Here is a 22,877-nt window from a genome sequence, read left to right on the forward strand (position 1 = left end):
AGAAATGTTTGGGGATAAAATGAGGGTTAAGAGGTTATTCCACCTCTTAACCCCCAATCAAACGGATATGGAGATGCGAATAACATATGATTTTTCTTTCTTTCAATGAGGTACAAATTTATTCGATACTAAACTGATATGGTTTTGAATATGAGTAATAAATACGAAACATTGACATATTCGCATACGAGTGTGGATTTTATCCCTATCCGAACCGAATCCAAACCGGAATACATTTTATATTATATAGTATGTATATTTGATGTTATATTTGAATATAAATTTTAAAAATTTAATTTAATATGTTTTGTAATATGGTAAAGAGAAATGTTTGTTACATATATTCCTTTAGGTATATAAATTTATCACAAGTGCTCCTACCATAACCTAATTTAGAATAGAAAAAACTTAAAGATTAGTTTCACCACAATTATCGCTCGCTTGATAATATATTAACAAATGTTGTTTTTAAAATTTCTTTTTTCAATCTAGGGTATAGTTTTAATTTTATAGCTTATAGCATGATTTTCTAATTCGTTATAATTAAGTGTGTGATCCATTACTTTTATCTAATTATTTTCTTAAATTTTTTGTTAAAATAATAAATATTACTTTAATTGATGATAAGCTTGTTAAAACTTATCCGAACTATAAAGTACTTTTTATTTTGTTATCTAATCTTTCACAATTTTAATTTTACTATCAAACTCTCTGTTTATTTGATTTAAATTAGTCAACAATAATTTGATTTCAAATTTTAAACTAATTATTTATTTCAATAAATTTATAATTATTAGAATTGTTAAAATATATTAATTAATCTGTAAAAATAAACAACACATTTAAATTTTAAAATCAAAGTGCAGTTAACTGATTCAAATCAAATAAATTAAATATTTTAATAGGTCAGATAATCAAATCAAAATGGCCTATAGTTTAAATAAATCTTATACTTTTTTACCCTTTTTTTAAAATAACGCGTAGATCTCTAATTTAAATATCGAAACGAAAACGTTATAAAACTGTGGAAATATTCACCCACACAAATAAAATAAAATAAAATAAAATAAAATAAAATGAATGCGTGGCGACACTTAATGGGGGTCGTTGTTTTTGTGTCGGCAAAACGCTGGAAGTTTCGGAACTAAAACCGATTAAGTCCGACACTTTTTAATTATTTATTAATAGAGTCTTTTCTTTTTAAATTTATTTAATAATTTTAGGCCTCTTAATAAATCAAATAATGTTTGTGTTGGCCCACACATTTGGCAATTGATGGCGCGTTCCGCGTATCGCAATGAATTAGAAACGTGATCTTACTAACTCAATGCATCACCTCCCACTCACATCTTTGTGGGGCACATTAAATTGCGACACTTTTGTTTATAGCAAAATAATTAATAAATTATTAGTCATTAATTATCTTAGAGACAAAGTTTGTAGTGCCCTATCATGTGGCAATTATAATGCGTAACAAATATATCGGTTGCCTATCTTACTTTATTACAAGGTAAATGCCAAATTACAGAAAATTCTTTGTCTCTAAGATAATTAATGACTAATAATTTATTAATTATTTTGCTATAAACAAAAGTGTCGCAATTTAATGTGCCCCACAAAGATGTGAGTNTGCCCTATCATGTGGCAATTATAATGCGTAACAAATATATCGGTTGCCTATCTTACTTTATTACAAGGTAAATGCCAAATTACAGAAAATTCTTTGTCAATACCCATTTTTTCTTTTTTCCTTCTGTCATTTAAAAATTTATATTTTACCCTCTTGAAAAATGAGAAATGTTCACAGGGGGTACACTGTGACAAAATGACCAAAATGCCTCTCACCATCTTCGTCTTCTCTCCCAACCTCGCTGAGCCATCGCCATTCGTCTTCCGCTCTTCGCGCCTCGCTCAATCGCAGCTTCGACTCCATTTTCTTCCACATGCTCGCTCGCTCTTCCTGTACTCGCGTTGCCCCCCATTGCGGCGACGATAGGAAGGAGATCGGAGTGGGCATGGATACAGAGGCGTGTGAGGGCGAGCGGTGGAGAAAGGCGAAGAGGATGTGGACGAGGGTGAGGGTGAGAGTGAGGCAGTGGAGGAGGGTGAGGCGGCAAGGCGACGGCGAGGCGGAGGGAGGTGAAGCAACAGGGAAGAGGATGGATGGGTATTTTTGGTTAAAAAAATATTTTTTAACGGAACCCTAACGGATCACTAACGGTAGGGGATGAAGTGCACATTTTTTATTTTACAAGGGGGTAAAGTGTAAGTTTTTAAATGACAGGAAGGGAAAAGTGAAAATTCGAATTTTGATAGGAGAGTTTTATATAATTTAGCCTAAGGTAAACTTCAAATGCCACCTCTGTAGTTTAGCGCTTCTTATTTTAGTATTATGTGATTTAAAGTGTATCAATTTAGAATCCCGTGGTTTTATTTTTTTTTCTTTTCGGCAGTTCTTCCATTAACATTTTGTTAAATTATATACAAAAAAAACTTGAGATACTCCATGTAGGCTTATTGAATATTCACTTTAGTACTTTTTTATTTTAACTTTATCAATGATCTAACTAAAAAAAATTAGTGGAGGGAATAATAAAAAGAAAAAAAAAAAGCTCGGGGTGCTAAATTGATGTATGTTAAAATACAAGGTACTACAATAGAAAGTGTGAAACTACAAGAATAATATTTGAAGTTTTTTTTTTTATTCTATATCATGTCGTAGTAGTTTCAGATCAGATATTATGAGAGAGCATCAGACATTTATATATGACTAGTATATTGATATTAATAAGTTAGGTTTGGTGGTTGATACCCGAGACCCAAGTTCGAATCTTAGTTGATTCATATTTCCAGCTAAGTTTATTTCTAAATAAAATAAACGAAGCGAGTGACGTGCTACCTATCTCTCTCAAAAAAAAAAGAAAAGTTAGGTTTAAATATTTTGGATCGTTATTTGGACTAGATCATCACACACGGCAGGTATTCTGGATTACAAATATATTAAAGTATGAGTATATTTTTGAGCCTACTTTAGTATCTTGATTAGTCTGAGTATCTCTAAGTGTGATTTTTAAAGAAATGTTATAGGTGGAGCCAACTGATTCGATCCGTGCCAAACTTTCCCACTTGGTAAAATTTACCCTATTTTTTTACTGAAATATATTTGTCAAAAAACTTTCACACGCATATTATATTTTAATATTAAGCATGAAACAAATTAATTTATAATTAATAGCTTTTTAATATTATTTGAATCGATGTGGTGTAAAATGTACAACAGTACATACGACATTTTTCTGCAAGAACTATCATTGCACTTGTTTGAAGGATTTGAGTGAGAGAGTAAATGTGGAGATGCCATGCACTTTTTACCTACCACTTTTGACCTACCATTATCATATAAACAATATTATCTTTTCAGTTTCACTTTGGTTTTCATAATTGAGTACAAACCAAACTAGTAATTTTTATTCTTCAAAATCACTTTTAGCTTCAACCGATTGTTCCTAGAGCAAGCGGCAAAGGGCTTGGTGATTCGTACTAGGGGTGTAAACGAGCCGAACACGAGCGAGTTAGGGCTTGTTCGTGTTCACTGTGATTCGATCTCGAGTTTATTTCGAGCCGAACAAGAGCTGGCTCATAAAAAATAAATTTATAAAATCTTATTCATTAGACTTTGATCTAATAGTTGAAACTTTACATATAAATGAGTCTTTTTATAATTAAGCTCGGATTTATATTTTTATTTTGCTAAAAATAAAATAAAAAAAATATATTATATATAATTATTTATTTATATATAAAAATATAAATTAAATAAATTATATAAATATAAAATATATGTATTCGAGTTGTTATCGAGCCGAACGCGAGCGAGTTGACTCTAGCTCGTGTTTGGCTCGTTTATTAAACGAGCCGAAAAATTCGGCTTGTTTGCTAAACAAACGATTCGATCTCAAACTCATTTCGAGTCGAACACGAGCGGGCTCGCGAACAGCGAGCTGGATTGCCACCCCTAGTTGGTACCTGAAGTCACAAGTTCGAATCCTAGTTGATTCACATTTCCAGTTAAGTTTATTTTTAAATGAAATAAACGAAGCGGATAGCTTGCTACCTATCTCTCTCTCTCTCAAAAAAAAAATCACTTTTAGCTTGAATATTAGTGAGTTTCTTTAGTTTGGATCTACTCTACTTAGGAACCAAAGAAAAGCATGAGTTGATTGTTACTTGATCAGGGCTACTTAAATGGGCTTAGATGAGAATATCATTCTTTCAATGGGCCGTATCTAATCGGAACTTTTGAAAATTCCAAATTTTATCATCTAATCTTTACAATATATCTGTACCATTTTGATTAGTTATTTTATAATATGACGGAGTGTTTTGCTATTCGTTACTGAAAAAATCATATGTTTCAGTAGATTCCCTCTCTCTCTCTTTCTCTCTCTACACAAACAGTAAAAACGAAGAAGCCCTTTCCCAGGAAAACGAAAAAATATATATATATATATATATATATATATATATATTATATATAAAACAAAAAGGTAAAAAGGCCAAAACATGTAAACTGACATTTATAATAGGAATCGGCGCCGACTCCTATACAAACGCCGACATCTATACACAAATTCCTAGCCATCCGTGGTACATTGTATGTAGTCCAACTAGCAAATTAATACCAACACTTACCTAACCTACACAACACAAATAGTTACCGTTGTGTTACAAGGGCTTGTGATTATTGAGCTACAATTGAGTGGATCTTTTTTTTTTTTTTTTTTGGGTTGGTATATATGGATATGTACATTAGAATCAAGATGTGGTGACGAGGTGAATGAGTAGATGAGATCGACGGCTCAGATGACGCAAACTGGTCTACGAGAGAGGGGGAAGGGAGGATGTGATCTTTCAATGCTTCTCGGCGCAGATTAGTTGTTAATCCTCGCGATCATTGCGTTTTATAGAATGTAATGCAATCTCAAAGTGCGTAAATTGTTTATTGAACGAAGTTTGATAGCATGATCCATGAGTTTATCATTATCCATGAGTTTACTACTGACGAATGAAGTAATTATCTATGAGTTTGTAATTTACTAATGTTTAATTTTTTCGTAAAATTTCAAGTTAATTTGACAAAGTTCAAACCTTTTTTGGCGGACCCAAACTGTTCGATGCAATTATTTAATTCTGTATAATTAAACATCATGAACACCCAATGTATTATCATCATTAACGCGCTAAGATTAGCAAAATCAAATTCAACATACTATTATTATCTTCATATTCTTTGTATGCTACAACCAAAGTAAATACATTCCAAAGATAATGTGTCTTGCTTACGATGACGAAGGACACACTAATAAATTAAACATTAAAGGCCCGATCTTAGTCGTTCATCACTAATTCACATTATATCGTGGTTTGAAACCTCACTAATCATTCGTGTGATGATCTATCGTTCTTTCTATTTAAAGAGTGATAAATAATTGAGATTAAGCTTTAAAATTTATTTTGTTAGTACGCACTGCACCTGAATTACTAATTGTCATGAGGCAGGTCACCTCACGACAGAACCCGCCCGCTGCCGCCGCTGCTGTTGCCGTTAGACTCTGAGACCAGCTCGACGAGAAAGTCGAATATGTCGGTGGCGGCGATGGCGGCGGCCACGTCGTCCTTGTGGAGGGTCCGCCGCTTCCCGCGGACCGTGACGGCCCACGCCCGCCGCGTGAGCTCCTCGACGAAGAGCTCGCAGGCCTTGGAGAACACAATCGGCGCCTCGCCGGATATCATCCGCACCTCGTCCCCCGCCGCCGTCGACCCCGACGCCGACCGCTTCATTATCTTCTTTATCCTCGCGAGCGGCAGAGAGTGCGGGCCGGTCCGGGCGCCGATGCCGCCGGACAGCAAACCCGAGTACGCGCCCGCCTGCCGCATCGCGATCTCGCAAATTGTTACTGTTTGGTCTGAGAAAAAGTACACTACTTGTGTGCATGAAAGTGAATGATTTGGTGGTTAATTAATAGTAGAGAGAATGCCGGCCAAAAATGGATTGCAGGGCCGGCATGTAAATAAATTAATATCATGGAGTGGTGACAAAAAAGAAAGATATGAGTGGTTGAATAAGTTGTACATTACATGTGGATTTATTGATTGAAGTACATAAAAATATTTATGGGATTTGTTTTACTATATGAGATTTTATATATACATAGAAAATTAAGTGGTTTGTAGGTTGTAATTGAAAAATAGAAAGGGTCATTCCCTAAGTTGCAAGTGTATAGTGTATGACAATAAATATGGTGCAAAATATTGGCTCTCAATGTTTCTTTTTTTTGTTTTTTTTTTTTGTTTTTTTTTTTTNTTTTTTTTTTTTTTGGCGAATGTACCTGGTCTTGGCTTACCTACGTATCAAGCAGCTTCTCAAATAATACTCAACTCAAATACTTGAAACTAAACATTGTCTAAAGCCACATGGTGCAACAAAAGAGTCTTGTGGGCACACTAATATGCCAACAAATTGGCCAATTTTGGAAAAATAATGAAATATAGTATTTATATATCAATGCTTACATTGGCAATGATCTAATGCCCACACAGCCAATTACCATGTACACTTTTTTGACTCTGATTTTTTTTTTTCTTTTTTTAATGCCTCTGATATTTGTGTAATGTAGCAATTCTTCATTGGTTCCATACAAACCATCCAACTGATAACACTGAGTTTTAGAGTTTTAGCTCCTGCACACTCTAAGATTACACAATCTCAAAGATTCTAAAATTGCACCTCAGAAAGGAACTGACAAAATGATTTTAACAAGAAAGGCAAAAAACCCAAAATTTGGAAAACTCTAAACGGTCGAAAAAAAAAAATTCTTCATAATACCACAATGAGCTTTGCGAGCAGTTAATCTTATCAGCTTCCATGTGGCAAAAATAGCTTCAATCTTTCTTTTGACAGCGTCGGAGCAAGCAACTGCTTACGGTTTCCAGTGTAGTCTTCTAGTGCTTACGCCGAGAATAATGGTTATCGTTAGGGTTTCTTTTCCCGCCGTAAAGTGCAAGTGCTTGTCTCACGGGAGGCTTCAGTGGAGCCCTCCTTTCACCGGCGTGGGAAAATATATCATCCGCACCAAGAAATTCCAGATCCTGAAAGAACACAGAGACCGAATTAGTATAACATTATTTACATGCATCCATGTAGGCAGAACAAGAACAACTCATGGGGAGAAAATAACCTGCTTGCTCGATTTCTTTTTCGACTTAGGGTACAGAAGCTTGTGAGGGAGCTGATCTTCTCGCAGAATGAGGTTCTTGGTGATGGCTTCTCTTCCACCTTGAGGCAAGGGAAGGGAAAACTGGGCATAAAAGATAACAGTAATGAGAGGCTAGACAAAGCAAAATGAAGAATAAAATAAATAGCAAATTCAGCTGAAAATACACTTCAGGATTGTGCAAGGTTGCGGCAGGTTTAGGTCAAAAATGAGAAAGGACAGGTATAAACCCAAAACCATTAACTTAGCAATAAGACCCACCTTTGTGATGTAGAAATGTAACTTCAACATGGTTATTGAAATACAAGATGTAAGAAAAATAAAAGAAAGAGAAACAGATTCATGCAAATTGAACATTAACAGACAAGCATTTGAAATACAAAATACAGGGCTTACTTTCGTCCCTCGAAGAATAAAACGTTGCTTACGTGCAGCCAAAACAATACCATTTTCGCCAACCGTAACAGATACTTTTCGTAGAGTTCCACCATTGCCACATTTAGGACAAAATATTCTCCCGATTTCTTGAGTCACTTTGTTGCAGGCATGACATTTTAGAACCCACCTACGGCACATAAATAACTCAATTAAGAAATCTTCTGGTACACTTGGAAAAAGGAATACGATTAGCAAAGGCAAAGATGAAACATGGTAGTTTTGATGTTGGTATACCTGTGCAATTGCCGAATCTGCATACCGCCCGGTGCTAATAATCGAAGACCAATTTGTAGAATAACATTTTGCATGGCGTAATCACTAGTCACACAAGCCACAGTTGAGTCGGATAGGGACCTCAGCATCCAGCTCTGCTCACTGCTACCATCATCCATCAAAGAAGTTGCAGTGCTCTCATCAGTCTGACTACTTATCTCGACGCCATCCAGTTCCTCATCACAGGTAATATTGTCATCTCCCTCACCAGCAGGATCCACATGGCCTAGTCCGCTCTCAACCACATTTAATTCATTCTCTTCCTCTTCATCGGAAATATTTAACTTTTCAATTTTATCCTCCACCGGTACATCATGTTCAGCATGCCTCTCATCACAAGACTTTTCCTCTCGATTTTCACATTCGCCAAGCTCGCTAGTTTCCCGAGATGCTAACAATTCGCGCCTTGCCTTCCTTCTCAAGAACCTTCTATGCGTGCTCCGACTAACGGAAGGAAGCCAATCATTCGAGTTTTCAGTATCCTCCCCCTGAGAAGCATCTATTCCATCAGCCACCATCTTTTTACCCTCTATTTTGACCTCTTTTTTCGGAGCAGTGAACAGCCCAGGCCTACCCAAATTTCGATGCCCTCCATCATGTTCATCAGTGCTGGGAGCACTATTAGAAGCAGGAATAGCTTGATTGTTAAGATCCTTTAATGGGAGTATTCGAGAACCATGATTTTCCCCACCCTCCGATATCTGCTCAAGAGCTTCCCACTCTGCCAGATTAGGCACATTCGAACCCCAACCGGGCATATCAGCCTCAGCTAGATTTTTGACATTTACCACACGAAGTGGCGGAGGTTGTTCTCTTAAATGGCTAGTTCCATGAATCTGTGCTTCTAACATGTAAGCTAAAGCAATGATCTTAATATCCACATCAGAGAGGGTGTGCAGGTCTCCTGTCTCCCTCGCAAACTTAACCACTGTGAAAACGAACAGCATATATGTAAGTTGAACTGTTCCACAAGCTACGCATAATGGTAAAATAAACCACAAGCCCTCAATCAGTTAATCCAAAATCAGAACAAACCTTAAATCATAACAAATAATAAAGATACAGAATATCAAAATCGGTATCAAACACCATTTACAAAATTTAATTTTTCGCTGCACAATCGCATCATGTGGCGTGAATAATCAGGAACTTAGGTTTCAGTCTTCAGATTACAGTACATAAGCAATATCGGAAAGCACAAACTTAACAAATTTGAAGTAAACTTTAAGTCCACATAACACTAAAGTGAAAAAAAATAGACAAAAAAGCTACAATTTGACGCTATATAATGCCAATTACAGCTTAAGCAACAACAGCAATTCTCTAAATACCAAGATTTCAACCAACATGGTTATTGATGCTATAAATCAAAACCTAATACTTGATTCATGAAATCAAATACAGAACAGTATAAGTAATCAAACCTTGCAAAAAGCTAAACCACTGTAGTCTCTAATCACCAATTCGTAATTCTCACCTTTCTTGATGAACTCCGGGGACGGATCCATGGTCTCGATGGGGAAGGGCAAAAAGGAGAGCCTTTGGCGCGATACGGGGTCGCGCACCTCCTCCAACACCTCCGCCACCGAGACGAACTTGTCCGCGGATCCCGCGAGCTTGTCGCCATGGATGATCGCGTTCGCGTCCACCACCGCCACCGCGATCCCCTTGCTCGAGTTGAAGCTCCCGAAGACGCGGCTCGGGACCGGCTCCTGGGGCTCCGTCGCGCGATTCCGCACAACCGCGCTCCAACATGGCGCCGTCGCCGTCTCCGCCGTCGCCGTCTCCGCCGCCGCCACCTCCATTGGAGATCGTGGTGATGTAGGAGCTCGTAGGAGGTTTAGGAGGGGCTAGGGTTTCTCGAGAGGTGGATGTGGAGGGGAAACGATGGATGCTCCGACGCTTTCGACCTAGTTAGGGTTTTTGTTTCACGAGTTGCCCCCAAAAAATCCAAAAACTGGGCCGTAATTGGCCTCGGCCCAAAATGCTGGGCTCGTGAAATTAGGCCCACGTGCCCAGCACGTGACGCACGAATTAGGGTTGCGAGCGCTCGCTCCCTCCCGACCGTTCAAAATTCAAAAATCTCAATTTCAAAATTCGAATTCCCTCCGCTCCACAACCCCAAAAACGTCCGTTAACGTAATAACGTTCACCACTAAACGCCGTCGCCCAAAACCACGCCGCCCCTCTCACCTAGAAATTATTGCCTGCTCCATGTGTATCCGTACGCCTCGATGCACCCAGGCAAATTTGATGATAAATCATTAAAAAAAAAAGAATTATAATATGCACTATCTTCAAATATATTTTAAATTTTAAAACCTGTTACTAAAGTTAAAGGTATACAAATAGAAAGATGTCTTAATCTCATAATTTGCGAATTATAAGCCTTTTTAATATCTTATTACAGTTTCGATTTTAGGATGAGATGTATGAGAGATATACCTATACACCGGGTGCAGCTAATAATTTCTCCACTCTGACAGTAACCTAGCGCCGTTAACGACCGTTCTCTTCCCCGACCCTTCCTTTTATAAAACCCTAGCGTCTCCTCTCGCTTCTCCCCCATTCTCCATTTCACCTACACTCTCCGATCTCTCATCTCCGATCTTTGATCTCCGCCTCCTCAAAACCCTCACCGAGGGCTCGATCGGCGACGAGATGCGAGAGATCCTGCACATCCAGGGGGGGCAATGCGGGAACCAGATCGGGGCCAAGTTCTGGGAGGTGGTGTGCGCGGAGCACGGGATCGACGCGACGGGGAGGTACCAGGGCGACTCCGAGCTCCAGCTCGAGCGGATCAACGTGTACTACAACGAGGCGAGCTGCGGCCGCTTCGTGCCCCGCGCGGTGCTCATGGATCTGGAGCCCGGCACCATGGACAGCGTCCGATCCGGGACCTACGGCCAGATCTTCAGGCCCGACAACTTCGTCTTCGGCCAATCCGGGGCCGGGAACAACTGGGCTAAGGGGCACTACACCGAGGGTGCCGAGCTCATCGACTCCGTCCTCGACGTCGTGAGGAAGGAGGCCGAGAACTGTGACTGTTTGCAGGGTGAGATTTTTCCCCCAATTTTCTCTCTTTCTCTTTTTTTTCTCTTCATTCATGCTTGTTTGTTGATTTTTCTTTTTCTTCTCTCTCTTTGTATTGTTCATGTGAAAATTCCTCCCTCGGTCCCCAATCTATTTTTTGCAGGTTAATTTTTGTTCGGATTGAAATTCAAAATTTAAATTTAGATTTAATTTTTCAAATTTATAGTTAGATTTTGATCTTGGGTTAGAATTTCAAGTTTTAATTCTATTTTTGATGTTTCATAAGTGACTGCACATTTCATTTCATTTGGGTGGTGCTTCTATATTTCAGGCCTAATGCTTATTTCTATAATTAGAGGGGATTCATTGTTCTCAATAAAGATCACTATTTGCCTTGTTACATGACCCTATTCCTCTTCACATTATTATTATTCTAGTTCCAACTTATTTGGTTTTCGTGAATTGTTGCTTAGTTTTTTCATTGCTAACTATTTGCTTGGCCTAAATTTTCAGGGTTCCAGGTTTGCCACTCTTTAGGCGGCGGAACGGGATCCGGCATGGGCACGCTGCTCATCTCGAAGATAAGGGAGGAGTACCCGGACCGCATGATGCTCACCTTCTCCGTCTTCCCCTCCCCGAAGGTCTCCGACACGGTCGTCGAGCCTTACAACGCCACGCTCTCCGTTCACCAGCTGGTCGAGAATGCTGACGAGTGCATGGTGCTCGACAATGAAGCCCTCTACGACATTTGCTTCCGCACTCTCAAGCTCACCACTCCTAGTTGTAAGCACATCTTCTGTTTACTTCGATGCTTTTAATCAAAGATTTAAGTTTCCATCAGTATGAGCCGTATCCATCGTATCATACTGTGTCAACTAGATATTGGCAAATTTTCAACACGCACCATGTTATACTGTGTTGGCAAATTTTCGGTACGACTCTGTGTCATGGCACTTAAATTCTTGCACTTAATGTTCATTGAACAACTCTAGTCAAGTAGCGGCTTTTTCGAAGCACTAGCGAATTCCGTAAATACTGATGATGCTTGTGTGAATGATGTGCATTTTCAGTTGGTGATCTTAATCACCTGATATCGGCGACGATGAGCGGGGTGACCTGCTGCCTCCGCTTCCCGGGCCAGCTGAACTCCGACCTCCGCAAGCTCGCCGTCAACCTCATCCCCTTCCCCCGCCTCCACTTCTTCATGGTGGGGTTCGCCCCGCTCACCTCCCGCGGGTCGCAGCAGTACCGGGCCCTCACCGTCCCTGAGCTGACCCAGCAGATGTGGGACGCCAAGAACATGATGTGCGCCGCCGACCCCCGCCACGGCCGCTACCTCACCGCCTCCGCCATGTTCCGCGGCAAGATGAGCACCAAGGAAGTGGACGAGCAGATGCTCAACGTCCAGAACAAGAACTCGTCCTACTTCGTGGAGTGGATCCCCAACAATGTCAAGTCCACCGTCTGCGACATCCCCCCGACGGGACTGAAGATGGCCTCGACGTTCATCGGGAACTCGACCTCGATCCAGGAGATGTTCCGCAGGGTCAGTGAGCAGTTCACGGCCATGTTCAGGCGAAAGGCCTTCTTGCATTGGTACACGGGCGAAGGGATGGACGAAATGGAGTTCACCGAGGCGGAGAGCAACATGAATGATCTGGTATCGGAATACCAGCAATACCAGGATGCGACCGCCGACGAGGAGGGCGAGTACGCGGACGAGGAGGAAGGTGATTACGAAGAGGCTTAATTTGCTCTCATTTGTTACAAACAAACTCTGCTTGTTTAGGATCCATGCTTGTTTCGAACATCTTAAATTTGTTTTTTGCTTAAGACTAGTACTTGGCGAATTAGGCGTATTCCTTCCTTAACCGGCGCAAGCAATGTTTTGTTGCTTTCATAGTTTAGTTTGTGCTGGAGCTAACCTGTGCAACACATCTTCGAATTCGCCGAATGTAGTATTGCCGAGTCCTTTAGTTTGATTGTTGTTGGTAACTGTTGTGCTCTGAAGATCCTTTTCGAATTTAAATTTAGTTAGCGTCGAATTAGTAGTATCTGCAAAGTTTAAATTGTGAACTGCAATCATCTGTATTCATCATGATCAAACCTTTAATTTTGGTGGGTTATCTTGTTTTGCTTTAGTTATTGTGCACTTTGTGATTTGTATACTCACATTGCAAAACCTGTTTGAACATGAATAGTGGAATTGGTGACCTTGTCCATGGGATTATCTCATTGTTTATCCTCATAAAGATTATATTTTTTAGTTTAGACTTTTTTTAAAAAATAGATAATTAAAATGCTTAGAATGTCATCTATAATATAGATAATGGGAGTGTGACCACCAATTCTTATCTTGTTGTGATAGTCAATTGTTATGATTATTATTATAATAATTTAGGAGGTATTGTCTTTAAAGAGAAATTATATTCTTTGAAAGAATAGTTCGATCATAAGCATTGTTTAAGAGAATTCAAACTGAAATTATAAATATAAGAAGAAAGAATAAATTAACTATTCTAAACAGTGGCAGCAGAGATAGTTCTAACTCCGATACCTTGTTATTTAAGGTCAAAAATTACTTTAATTATAAAAAGCATGAAAAAACTCTAGATTCTATGATAAGTAAACATTATTCATTAGCTTTTCGCAAGCGATAACATGCTACGCAAACTGCGCCAATTCGGTTTAAGTTGTAATTTTTGTAGTCTAACTATGGAATGGAGAAGCATATACCTCTATGATCATATGTGGTGTAACTTTATAAGAAGAAACTTTTACCCCCTATTATAGGAAAAGGAATCTACACTGTCACACTTGCACCATGTCATCAATAACAAGCCAATCACATTCCTTCTTTTTAAACAAAAGTAACAATAAAAATTTTTTTTTACAAACATGATGGGACATATATTTTTAAAAGGATTAATTTGATTGGTTTATTACGCCACGTCACTAATATACCCGTTGCATTTTAGAATTTTTCCTATTATAGGAAAAGGAATCTACTATTTTGATTTTTTAAAATGTAAAATATTGAATTTACAAATTATACAAGGCTAAAAAATGTTTTAAGGTGTCAGTGTTAGTTGGGCTAGGTCGGAAAATTCCAGGTTGGATCTCGGATTTTATATTATATTTCAGCATGAAAACGACAAATCCACCAATTTCTTTCTAGTCGAATTTTAGATTCCAAAAAAAAAAAAAAGAAGGAAATGTGTGTTAGAACCCTTTGAACTTTTTTTTTTTGTTTTTATTTCAAATTGCTACATATAGTTCAAATTGCTAAACCCTTTTTTTCGAACTATATGTAGCAATTTGAACTTAAAAAGTTAAAATAAGCTGCACAAATTTTATAGTTATGTTAAAAAATCATTATGTCGGATTTTAAAATAAATCGTTAATCAAATAAAAGCTAAACATAAGTTTACTCGTTTACTTGAGTCATTAGGTTGATTAAGTCTCCAAATTTTGTGAAGCATTTATCACAAAATATTAATTTCTCGAAAAATCACAAAATATGGAGCGTGGTGCATGAGATGTGAGGATGCACCTGGTGCAGGTAAATATTGCGTACCCACCGCATCCCCGTTCATTCCGTGGGCCCACCCCCCTTGGATTTAAATTTAACGGTCAATGATTCTCCATATGCCCGAGACGTTTCAACGAGTATGTTACCACCATCTTTTAATTTTATTATTATTTTTAAAACGTTGCGAAATTCCATCGAGTATTTGACGTGCTTAATAAATTTTTTTAAAAAAATTATTATGGTTAAAATGTATGGAGACCCCTCAACTATAAAGGTTATTGAAATTGCTCCATCAACCTTTTTTTATTTACCACCAGCTAACAAAGTTATTAAATTTTATAACATTTTCAATCAAATAAGGGCCTTTTTTTAAAAGGAGTATAGTTGAGGCGGTTTTATTACATTTTGTTTTTTTTTTTTTTCTATTTTTATTTTTTTAAAAAAATCAACCTAACTCTATAAATTAGAGAGCGAGAAGCGCGGGAGACGAAGTAGAAACGGGGAAGGAAAAGGAATCGAGCGAAGCGAGAGCTCTCGTCAACGGCAATGGCGATCGATCGATCGAAGCTTCGATCCCGAGCTCTCATTTCCCAAAACTAGGGTTTCGATTGAGCTAGAATTTGGGGGGAATCGAGGGTGCTAAGTCGATAATTGAGCTCCGAAAGGTGAGGAACTAAACAGTGCAATTTGATCCGATTTTCGTCTAATTTTGATTAATTCAACTGTTTTTTAGCTTTGTTTTGATCTCTAAATAGAGAGAGATTTGATGATCTTTCGTGTATATGATGATGATGATGATATGATGATGAAGCTAGCTAGGGTTTTTGGCTTTTTTTGGTTTTTTGATCACTGAGAATTTAGTATTCTTAGTAATTAGTATGCTTATGAAATTGGGCATGTTGTGATAGTTTGAATTTGATTATTTCACTAAATAAAGTTAAATGTAGATTTTTTTATTTTTCAAATGACCCATTGTCCAAGTACTCCACATAAGTTAGGCATTTCGAAAATTCTATGATCAATGATTAGGGCAAAATATATGGGTATCACCTTTTAGTTGTTAAATATTTTGCATGTATTACAAATAATTAAGCCCCCGTTAAATGCTCAAATATTTTAGTTTGCTTAAAACAGGCTTAGAAGATCGTTTTACGATAAAAGTTGGATTTTTATTTGCCAGTCGAGAACTGTAGTGAAATGTACAAAGAAGTTTACGACTAAAATGTTTATGTACAATGTGCACAGATCGAGTCCCGATATCGGGATAGTACAGAGACGGATAAAATTTTGATGAGGACGGTCCTCGGTCCTCAATATTAGACCGCCATATCTACGGTTCATCACGTAAATCAGCACGAATCTTAAAGCAGATAAATAACGGATGTGACTCTCTCACACTAGAGACAATCCCGCTAAATTTTTGTTGGTGCAGAGGTTTTAACCTTAATGAGCATCAAGGCATCAACAAACAAATAAAATTCAAGGATTTTTGAAGTTCAAATTGCTCGAGGGACTCAAAAACCTCGAAATAATTAGTAAGTTGCTACCTAATCCTTCCTGGCAGTAGTTGACTTGAGCCAAATAAGTGCCATTAGTTGAAACAAGATGAATAATCCAAATTGATGCCCTAAAAAAATTTTGAGCTGAAGTGTGTTGACCTAGACTCCCCTTTTGCGTTGACCGAGTCCCCGGCTTTCGGAAATTCTTTCTAGATGGTACAGTTGACTTTTAATTAGATAACATTAGTGTTGTTGTTCATTAACTTTAACATGTATGATTAATTCTTTTTCGATCTTTTTCATGATGGTCATACTTCACATGTTCTGCTATGTGTTTTAGTTTGAGAAATTTGCAAAACTCTAGGTTAGGACAAATATCTCTTGTTTTAAATGTCTATATTTTATACCACAAGTTAAAGTCCAAAACTATTCCACCTTAAAAAGAGTTTTATACCTTTTTATTTATAATATATATCTTAAGTTGCCTTGCTTGCAATTTCTGAGTTACCTAGTTATGAGATCCTTATTAGGATATTTTCAACCATTTTGATCTTGTTAATAGTTCTATTATTTCAATTCTTACTCAATTTAAAGGAAATTAGATGAAGCTAATATTAGTTTTCCTGTTAGTTAAATCTCAAAGCATTTCAAAGTACTGAAACTTATGGAGCCAATTCAATCACATTATTGTTTTATTATTACAAGTTCTCCTCCCTTTGTTTTATTACTAAAAATTCTATTTCAGTTTTGTAATAGCATTATGGAATTAAATAATGTGAAGCTTAGACTACTTTTGAATTTATGGAAGGCTCACAAGAATCTTCTGCATTCAATGTGCAATGCTTATCTTTCTATTTTGGGTCTCTATTTAGTTATTTGTGGTGGTCAAATTTGTTTCTGAAACCATCAGATAACTGAGTTTCTTCATTAGTTGTGCTCTTCTTCATTGGTTGTGCTCCAGAATTTGCTTTCTGAGTATAATGTTTCCTAATTTGTTGTTCTAAACACTGATTTTTCTATCCCATGTGACGTAGAACTCCTTATTTGTTAGTTCGTCCTTCAACTGAGTTGAAAAAGGTTACGTTCGTCAAGAATGGGTAGTTACAAGCTCGGTGTCGAAGTGATCAATGCGTACAATCTCATGCCCAAGGAGAAGGGCTCTTCGAACCCTCACGTCGAGCTTGAATTCAACGGCCAAAAATTCCGCACCACCGTCAAGGAGAAAGAACTCAATCCGGTGTGGAACGAGCGCTTCTTCTTCAACATCTCGGACCCTTCTTCTATCCCCAACCTTTCTCTTGAAGCTTCTATCTACAGCATCAACACAGAAAGAAACTCTAGATCCTTTCTCGGCAAAGTCCGGCTCGCGGGAACCTCCTTTGTGCCCTCCTCCGACGCAGCCGTGATGCATTATCCGTTGGAAAACAACATTTTTTTTTCGCGTGTGAGAGGAGAACTAGGGCTCAAAGTTTTCCTCACCGTTGATCCGTCAATCAAAGCTTCAAATCCTCTTCCGGCTATCGATCCTGCTACGAAAATTCATCCTCAGAAACAAGTCTTAAACCCTAAGCCTAATCCGGCTCGAGATCGGTCAGGTGGACCGAGACGTACATTTCATAGTATTGGAAAAGAGGCCCACAATCAGCATGAACATTGTCCTCCGGTCACCACAAGTGAAGAGCCAGTAAAGCGTGATGCAGGCCAATTCAAATGCGAGTCGCCAAAATCCAAATGCGAGTCACCGAAATTTGCGAACATGTGCTCACGGGCACCCTCGAAGAAAGAGGCTGAATATGCACTTAAAAAAACAAACCCATCCCTCGGCTTCGGACAGATCGTTGGTGGCCAAGTCATACACGCGGAGAAGCCAAGCACTATGTATGATCTTGTCGAGCCGATGCAGTATCTTTTCGTCCGAGTTGTCAAAGCAAAGGACCTACCGGAAAGCACTGATCCATTCACTGAGTTGAAGTTCGGGATCTCTAAGGCCGCCACAAAGCAGCTTGAGAAGAAACCGAATCCGGAGTGGAATGAGGTGTTCGCCTTCTCCCACGAATGTATGCACTCGACGATCCTCGAAGTTCAGATCAAAGATAAGAAGCAAGAGAAGGATGAGTACATTGGGCGTGTTCGGTTCAATATAAATGATGTGCCGATGCGAGCTCCGCTGGATTCTCAGTTGGCACCAGAGTGGTACCGTCTCGATGACAAGAAGGAAGAGAAAATCAAAGGCGAGCTGATGCTCGCGGTCTGGATCGGAACTCAAGCTGACGAGGCCTTTCCTGACGCGTGGCAGTCCGATGTGGCGAATGCAGCCGCAGATGCCTCAGTGGCCGCGAGCCCGCATGTGCGGTCGAAAGTCTACCATGCTCCGAGGCTCTGGTACGTGCGAGTCAACATCATCGAGGCGCTAGATATTGAAATAGCCGACAAGGACCGCACTCCGGAGGTGTTCGTCAAGGCGCAGATCGGAGACCAGCACTTCAGGACGAGAAAAATGAAGTCGCGGAGATCCAAATATTTCTGGAATGAAGAAATAATGTTTGTGGCTGCCGAGCCTTTCGAGGATCAGCTAGTTCTGTCGGTTGAAGATCGCGTCAAGCTGGATAAAGATGAGGTGATCGGTCGAGTTACTATTCCGCTTTTTAAGGTGGAGAAGCGAGTCGATGACCGGACATTCCATAGCCGGTGGTTCAATCTTGAAAAGCCGAATGGTGCTGATGCCGATAAACCGAAGAAGGACGCTGCCGATGGCGATAAGGCCAAGAAGGACAAGCCCGCGAGCCGCATTCATTTGCGGGTATTCTTGGAGGGAGGATATCACGTGCTAGATGAGTCGACGCAGTATAGCAGCGACTTTAGACCGTCAGCGAAGCAGCTGTGGAAGCCGGCTGTCGGCGTGCTCCAGGTCGGCATACTCGGGGCAACCGGGCTTCTTCCGATGAAAACAAAAGATGGAAAGGGCATGACCGATGCGTACTGCGTGGCGAAGTACGGGAAGAAGTGGATTCGGACTCGAACCATGATCAACAGCCTGTGCCCACGGTTCAACGAGCAGCACACCTGGGAGATCTATGATCCGGCAACCGTCCTAACGGTCGGCGTTTTCGACAACTGCCAAATTGGCGAGAAGGGAAATGGTAAGAAAGATGCAAAAGATTCAAAAGACGGAAAGGAGGGACAAGACGCTGTTATCGGAAAGATCCGAATCCGGCTCTCGACACTCGAAACGGGTCGCGTGTACACCCATTCCTACCCGCTTCTCGTCCTGCAGCCGTCGGGGTTGAAAAAGATGGGGGAGCTTCATCTTGCCGTAAGGTTCTCCTCGACGTCGTTCGTCGGCATGATGTCGATGTACGCGCGGCCCCTGCTTCCGAAGATGCACTACGTCCGCCCGCTGATGCTATTTCAGATCGACGTGCTCTGCCACCACGCCATCCAGATCCTTGCGGCGCGGCTGGGCAGAATGGAGCCGCCGCTACGAAAAGAAGTCGTGGAGTTCATGTCCGACGTCGACTGTCACTTATGGAGCATGCGGCGGAGCAAAGCAAACTTCTTCAGGCTGACGTCGGTCTTCTCGCGCTTGTTCGAGGCCGGGAAGTGGTTTAAGGCGATATGCACGTGGACGAAACCTGTCGCGAGCGTTCTGGTTCACGTTCTGTTCACAATGCTTGTGTGCTTTCCGGAGCTGATACTCCCGACGGCGTTCTTGTACATGTCCTTCATAGGGCTCTGGAACTATCGGCACCGAGCACAGTACCCTCCACACATGAACACGAAGCTCTCCCAGGCGGAGAACGCCGACCCTGACGAGCTCGACGAGGAGTTCGATGCGCTCCCGACGAGCAAAGAGGCGGAGGTGGTGAAGAAGAGGTACGACCGGCTGAGGTGCGTCGCGGGGAAGGTGCAGATGCTGGTGGGGGACGTCGCGACGCAGGGGGAGAGGATCCAGGCTCTGATCAGCTGGAGGGACCCGCGGGCGACGTCGGTGTTCGTGCTGCTCTGCTCCGTGGCGGCGGCCGTCGCGTACGTGACGCCGCTCCGCGTCGTGGTCGCGCTGCTGGGGTTCTACACCATGAGGCACCCGCGGTTCCGGCAGAAGACGCCCTCCGCGCCGGCAAACTTCTTCCGGCGGCTGCCAGCGAGAATAGATAGCATGCTATGAAATTTGTTCTGTAGTTGTGTTGTGCTTTGCTCTAATGTTCTGTTTTAGATGGTTTCAACTTTCTAATGATGCTATGAAACAAACCCTTTGTAACCATCCTCCTTGTAGAATTTCTCTATTTCTTATCTAAAAATCTAAATTACGCATTTTCTTCGATGTTTCATATACTGTTGGGCAAAATGTATGAATAGTCCCTGCACTATCCGATACTGCAATTTCGTCCCTCCTCTTTTCACTTCGCTGTATTCTAATGACTCTGCAAATGGTCTTAACACAGAAATGAGGTTAAAACACATGTCCAAACAACACTAAAGATTATGTTTAAGTACAATAAGTAAAACTTGCCGCGCCAACTCACGAATTACAACTATTTCAAGGCCTAAACGAAAAAAATGAAAAAAAAAAAACCTTGGTAACTTGAACAGGAAAAAGAAAGAGAGCCACTGCATGTACATCATTATACAGCGGCGAAAGATCAAAATCGGCGGAATCCAAGCAACCGCAGTGAAAAAACAACTTGTGCTCATTCACCACCCATCTACCGGTTCTATTTGTCGAGCTCCATTGCTTGCGCTGCTTTGGCCTTTGCTAGTGCTGATAGCTTGGTTTTCAGCTTCTTCTTACCAACCTTAAATTTTCCAGCATTTCTCCTCTTCGTATTACCGCTATCTATCTGTATCAAGGCACGAAAAAGTACCCGTTTCAGCGCGACACATTTCACAAGTAATATAAAATGGAACTTAGTAGAGTCTCGATGTTAACCATCAGGTGCCAGCATGTCAAAATGTAGTCCGGAATACCTCAAATTGTTTACGGCAAATAGTAAAATGTTAAGGATTCTCTGCTGTTTCTCAGCCTGAATTCATGCTAGAATTATGCGTAGAAGTATCTTACTTGAGATAACATCAATCGACAAATCAAAGGGTTTCGTAGCGAAACTACATGCGGATGAGTTTAAGGACAGTGTGTTAAAGAGATACAACATAATGTTCCGGTTTGGAACTCCGTAATTACATAGAGGACATTGGAAATGTTGGCTCTTACAAATCAGGAGATTTAGGCAGTACCTTCTTGGCATACATGACAAAATGCAACAAAGCAGCGAAAACTGAATCATCTGGCAAAATTGTTGATGGTAACAGTAGTGAGAGAAGCACTCGAATGATCTTATCAATATATGAGATGTGTAGCAAGTTTCTAGTAATAGTCACGCAACCTTTTCCATATGAGATCCAAAATAAGGATATAACACAAACATTAAAAAGCAGAACCAAGGTGTTTGCGGCATGGTGGTCGTAATGCAATTAAACATTCGTATATAATAGAAAAAGCCCCCAACAACAGACATGTTTTGCCACCAACTAGAAACACAGAGGCATGAACTATCCATCAAATTGGCACAATCCAGCAAAGGATATATTACATGGAACACAAAACAAGCATATTTTGGGGGCACTGACGCCGATACTACACCTAGATAAAACATGCATGTCTCGGTCAGGGTATACAATAGAAGTTAATATGAACCCCGCTAAAAGAGAAGCACGTATAATCGGCCATCCACAATGTAGAGTTCCCCGGTGGTTTCAAATGCGTAGTTCTACAGCATCTTCGATCAAGATATACAATTTTAACTACAATAAATCCATAAAATAAAGGAAAAGAACTCATTGTAGAAAACTCGAAAAGATTGTTATGAGAATAAAAAAGAAAAAAAATTCCCATTCCCATTTTTAGTCATATTTCGCATACTTTTCATCATATTACAAGAGTATTTCACATCTTGCCTCTTACATGTGATTGCAAGGCATTAATTATAGGAAGTTTGTGTCTACCAATCACCATTAAACACCAAAACCTCCAATGTTACTCTCATAATTCTCGCTCAGCTTCAGTGAAACACTTAAGAGTACCAATGATAAGATGGTTCAGTACCCATCGTTTACTAGTATATTGATCGATGATAATAAAAATCCTTTTTTTTTTCCCACCAAACTAAAATTCACACCACAACAATCAAATAAAACCACTCAGATAACAAAACTACATATATATAGAGAGAGATCGATGATGTTAGTGTTTACAAGTAAGAGAAAGAGAAGATCACCTTCATCTTCGACTTCTTCGCTTGGAGATTCTTCGCCTGCTTCTCCCTCTCCTCTCGCTCTCCTGCGATTCCACAACAGAAGCATAAACCACGACGAGAACCAATCAAATTGAACGAATAAAAAAGCAACAACAAAGAAAAAAAAAAAAAAAGCTTAAACGATTAAAATTTCGTACTCTGGAGGTCGAATTGGTGCTGCTTCTTCCTCTTCGCGAGGTTGTTCTTCTTCGACATCTTCTTCCTCTCGATCCCTCTTCGAAACCCTAGACGCCGCTTTGTACGTGTCGTGCTTTTTTTTTAAAGCTCGAGGAATATAAAGGAACCCTAATCGAACGTTGCGCCGCGTCGCGTGTGAACCCAGACCCCTAATTCGACCAAACCCGAAGTTGGATTTGGGCTCGAGTCCGAATTTATTGGGCTTTGAGTCTAATCCTAGCTCTTCATCTCTTTTTTTCTTTTTTCTTTTTTTTTTTTATGGTGAAGAGTGGTTTTTTAGCTTAAAATATAGATAGGGTTTTGTGCTACATCATTTTTAACCGATTAAAACGTTTATTAA

General features: G+C 39.9%; 5 protein-coding genes across 5 annotated transcripts; 2 read left to right on the forward strand and 3 right to left on the reverse strand.

The window, feature by feature from the left end:
* LOC109727318 (nuclear transcription factor Y subunit C-2-like) lies at positions 5,276-6,538 on the reverse strand. The gene has a single exon (XM_020257385.1). It carries the CDS (start codon positions 5,935-5,937, stop codon positions 5,566-5,568), a length of 372 nt encoding a protein of 123 aa, XP_020112974.1. The 5' UTR covers positions 5,938-6,538; the 3' UTR covers positions 5,276-5,565.
* LOC109727316 (RNA-binding protein NOB1) lies at positions 6,664-9,907 on the reverse strand. The gene is made up of 5 exons (XM_020257383.1): positions 9,463-9,907; positions 7,947-8,913; positions 7,671-7,839; positions 7,239-7,358; positions 6,664-7,149 (listed from the first exon to the last, which is right to left on the reverse strand). Exons 1-5 carry the CDS (start codon positions 9,788-9,790, stop codon positions 7,003-7,005), a joined length of 1,731 nt encoding a protein of 576 aa, XP_020112972.1. The 5' UTR covers positions 9,791-9,907; the 3' UTR covers positions 6,664-7,002.
* On the forward strand, positions 10,541-13,159 carry LOC109727317 (tubulin beta-2 chain). Its single transcript, XM_020257384.1, has 3 exons — positions 10,541-11,040; positions 11,532-11,801; positions 12,089-13,159. The coding sequence occupies exons 1-3, from the start codon at positions 10,647-10,649 to the stop codon at positions 12,766-12,768; spliced, it is 1,344 nt and encodes a 447-aa protein (XP_020112973.1). The 5' UTR covers positions 10,541-10,646; the 3' UTR covers positions 12,769-13,159.
* On the forward strand, positions 16,783-20,489 carry LOC109726916 (FT-interacting protein 1-like). Its single transcript, XM_020256733.1, has one exon. The coding sequence runs from the start codon at positions 17,143-17,145 to the stop codon at positions 20,212-20,214; it is 3,072 nt and encodes a 1,023-aa protein (XP_020112322.1). The 5' UTR covers positions 16,783-17,142; the 3' UTR covers positions 20,215-20,489.
* Positions 20,495-22,648, reverse strand: LOC109726917. Its single transcript, XM_020256734.1, has 3 exons — positions 22,498-22,648; positions 22,322-22,383; positions 20,495-20,887 (listed from the first exon to the last, which is right to left on the reverse strand). The coding sequence occupies exons 1-3, from the start codon at positions 22,553-22,555 to the stop codon at positions 20,762-20,764; spliced, it is 246 nt and encodes an 81-aa protein (XP_020112323.1). The 5' UTR covers positions 22,556-22,648; the 3' UTR covers positions 20,495-20,761.

This window comes from Ananas comosus, linkage group 22, assembly GCF_001540865.1.
Source record: "Ananas comosus cultivar F153 linkage group 22, ASM154086v1, whole genome shotgun sequence".
NCBI classification, from domain to species: Eukaryota; Viridiplantae; Streptophyta; class Magnoliopsida; order Poales; family Bromeliaceae; genus Ananas; species Ananas comosus.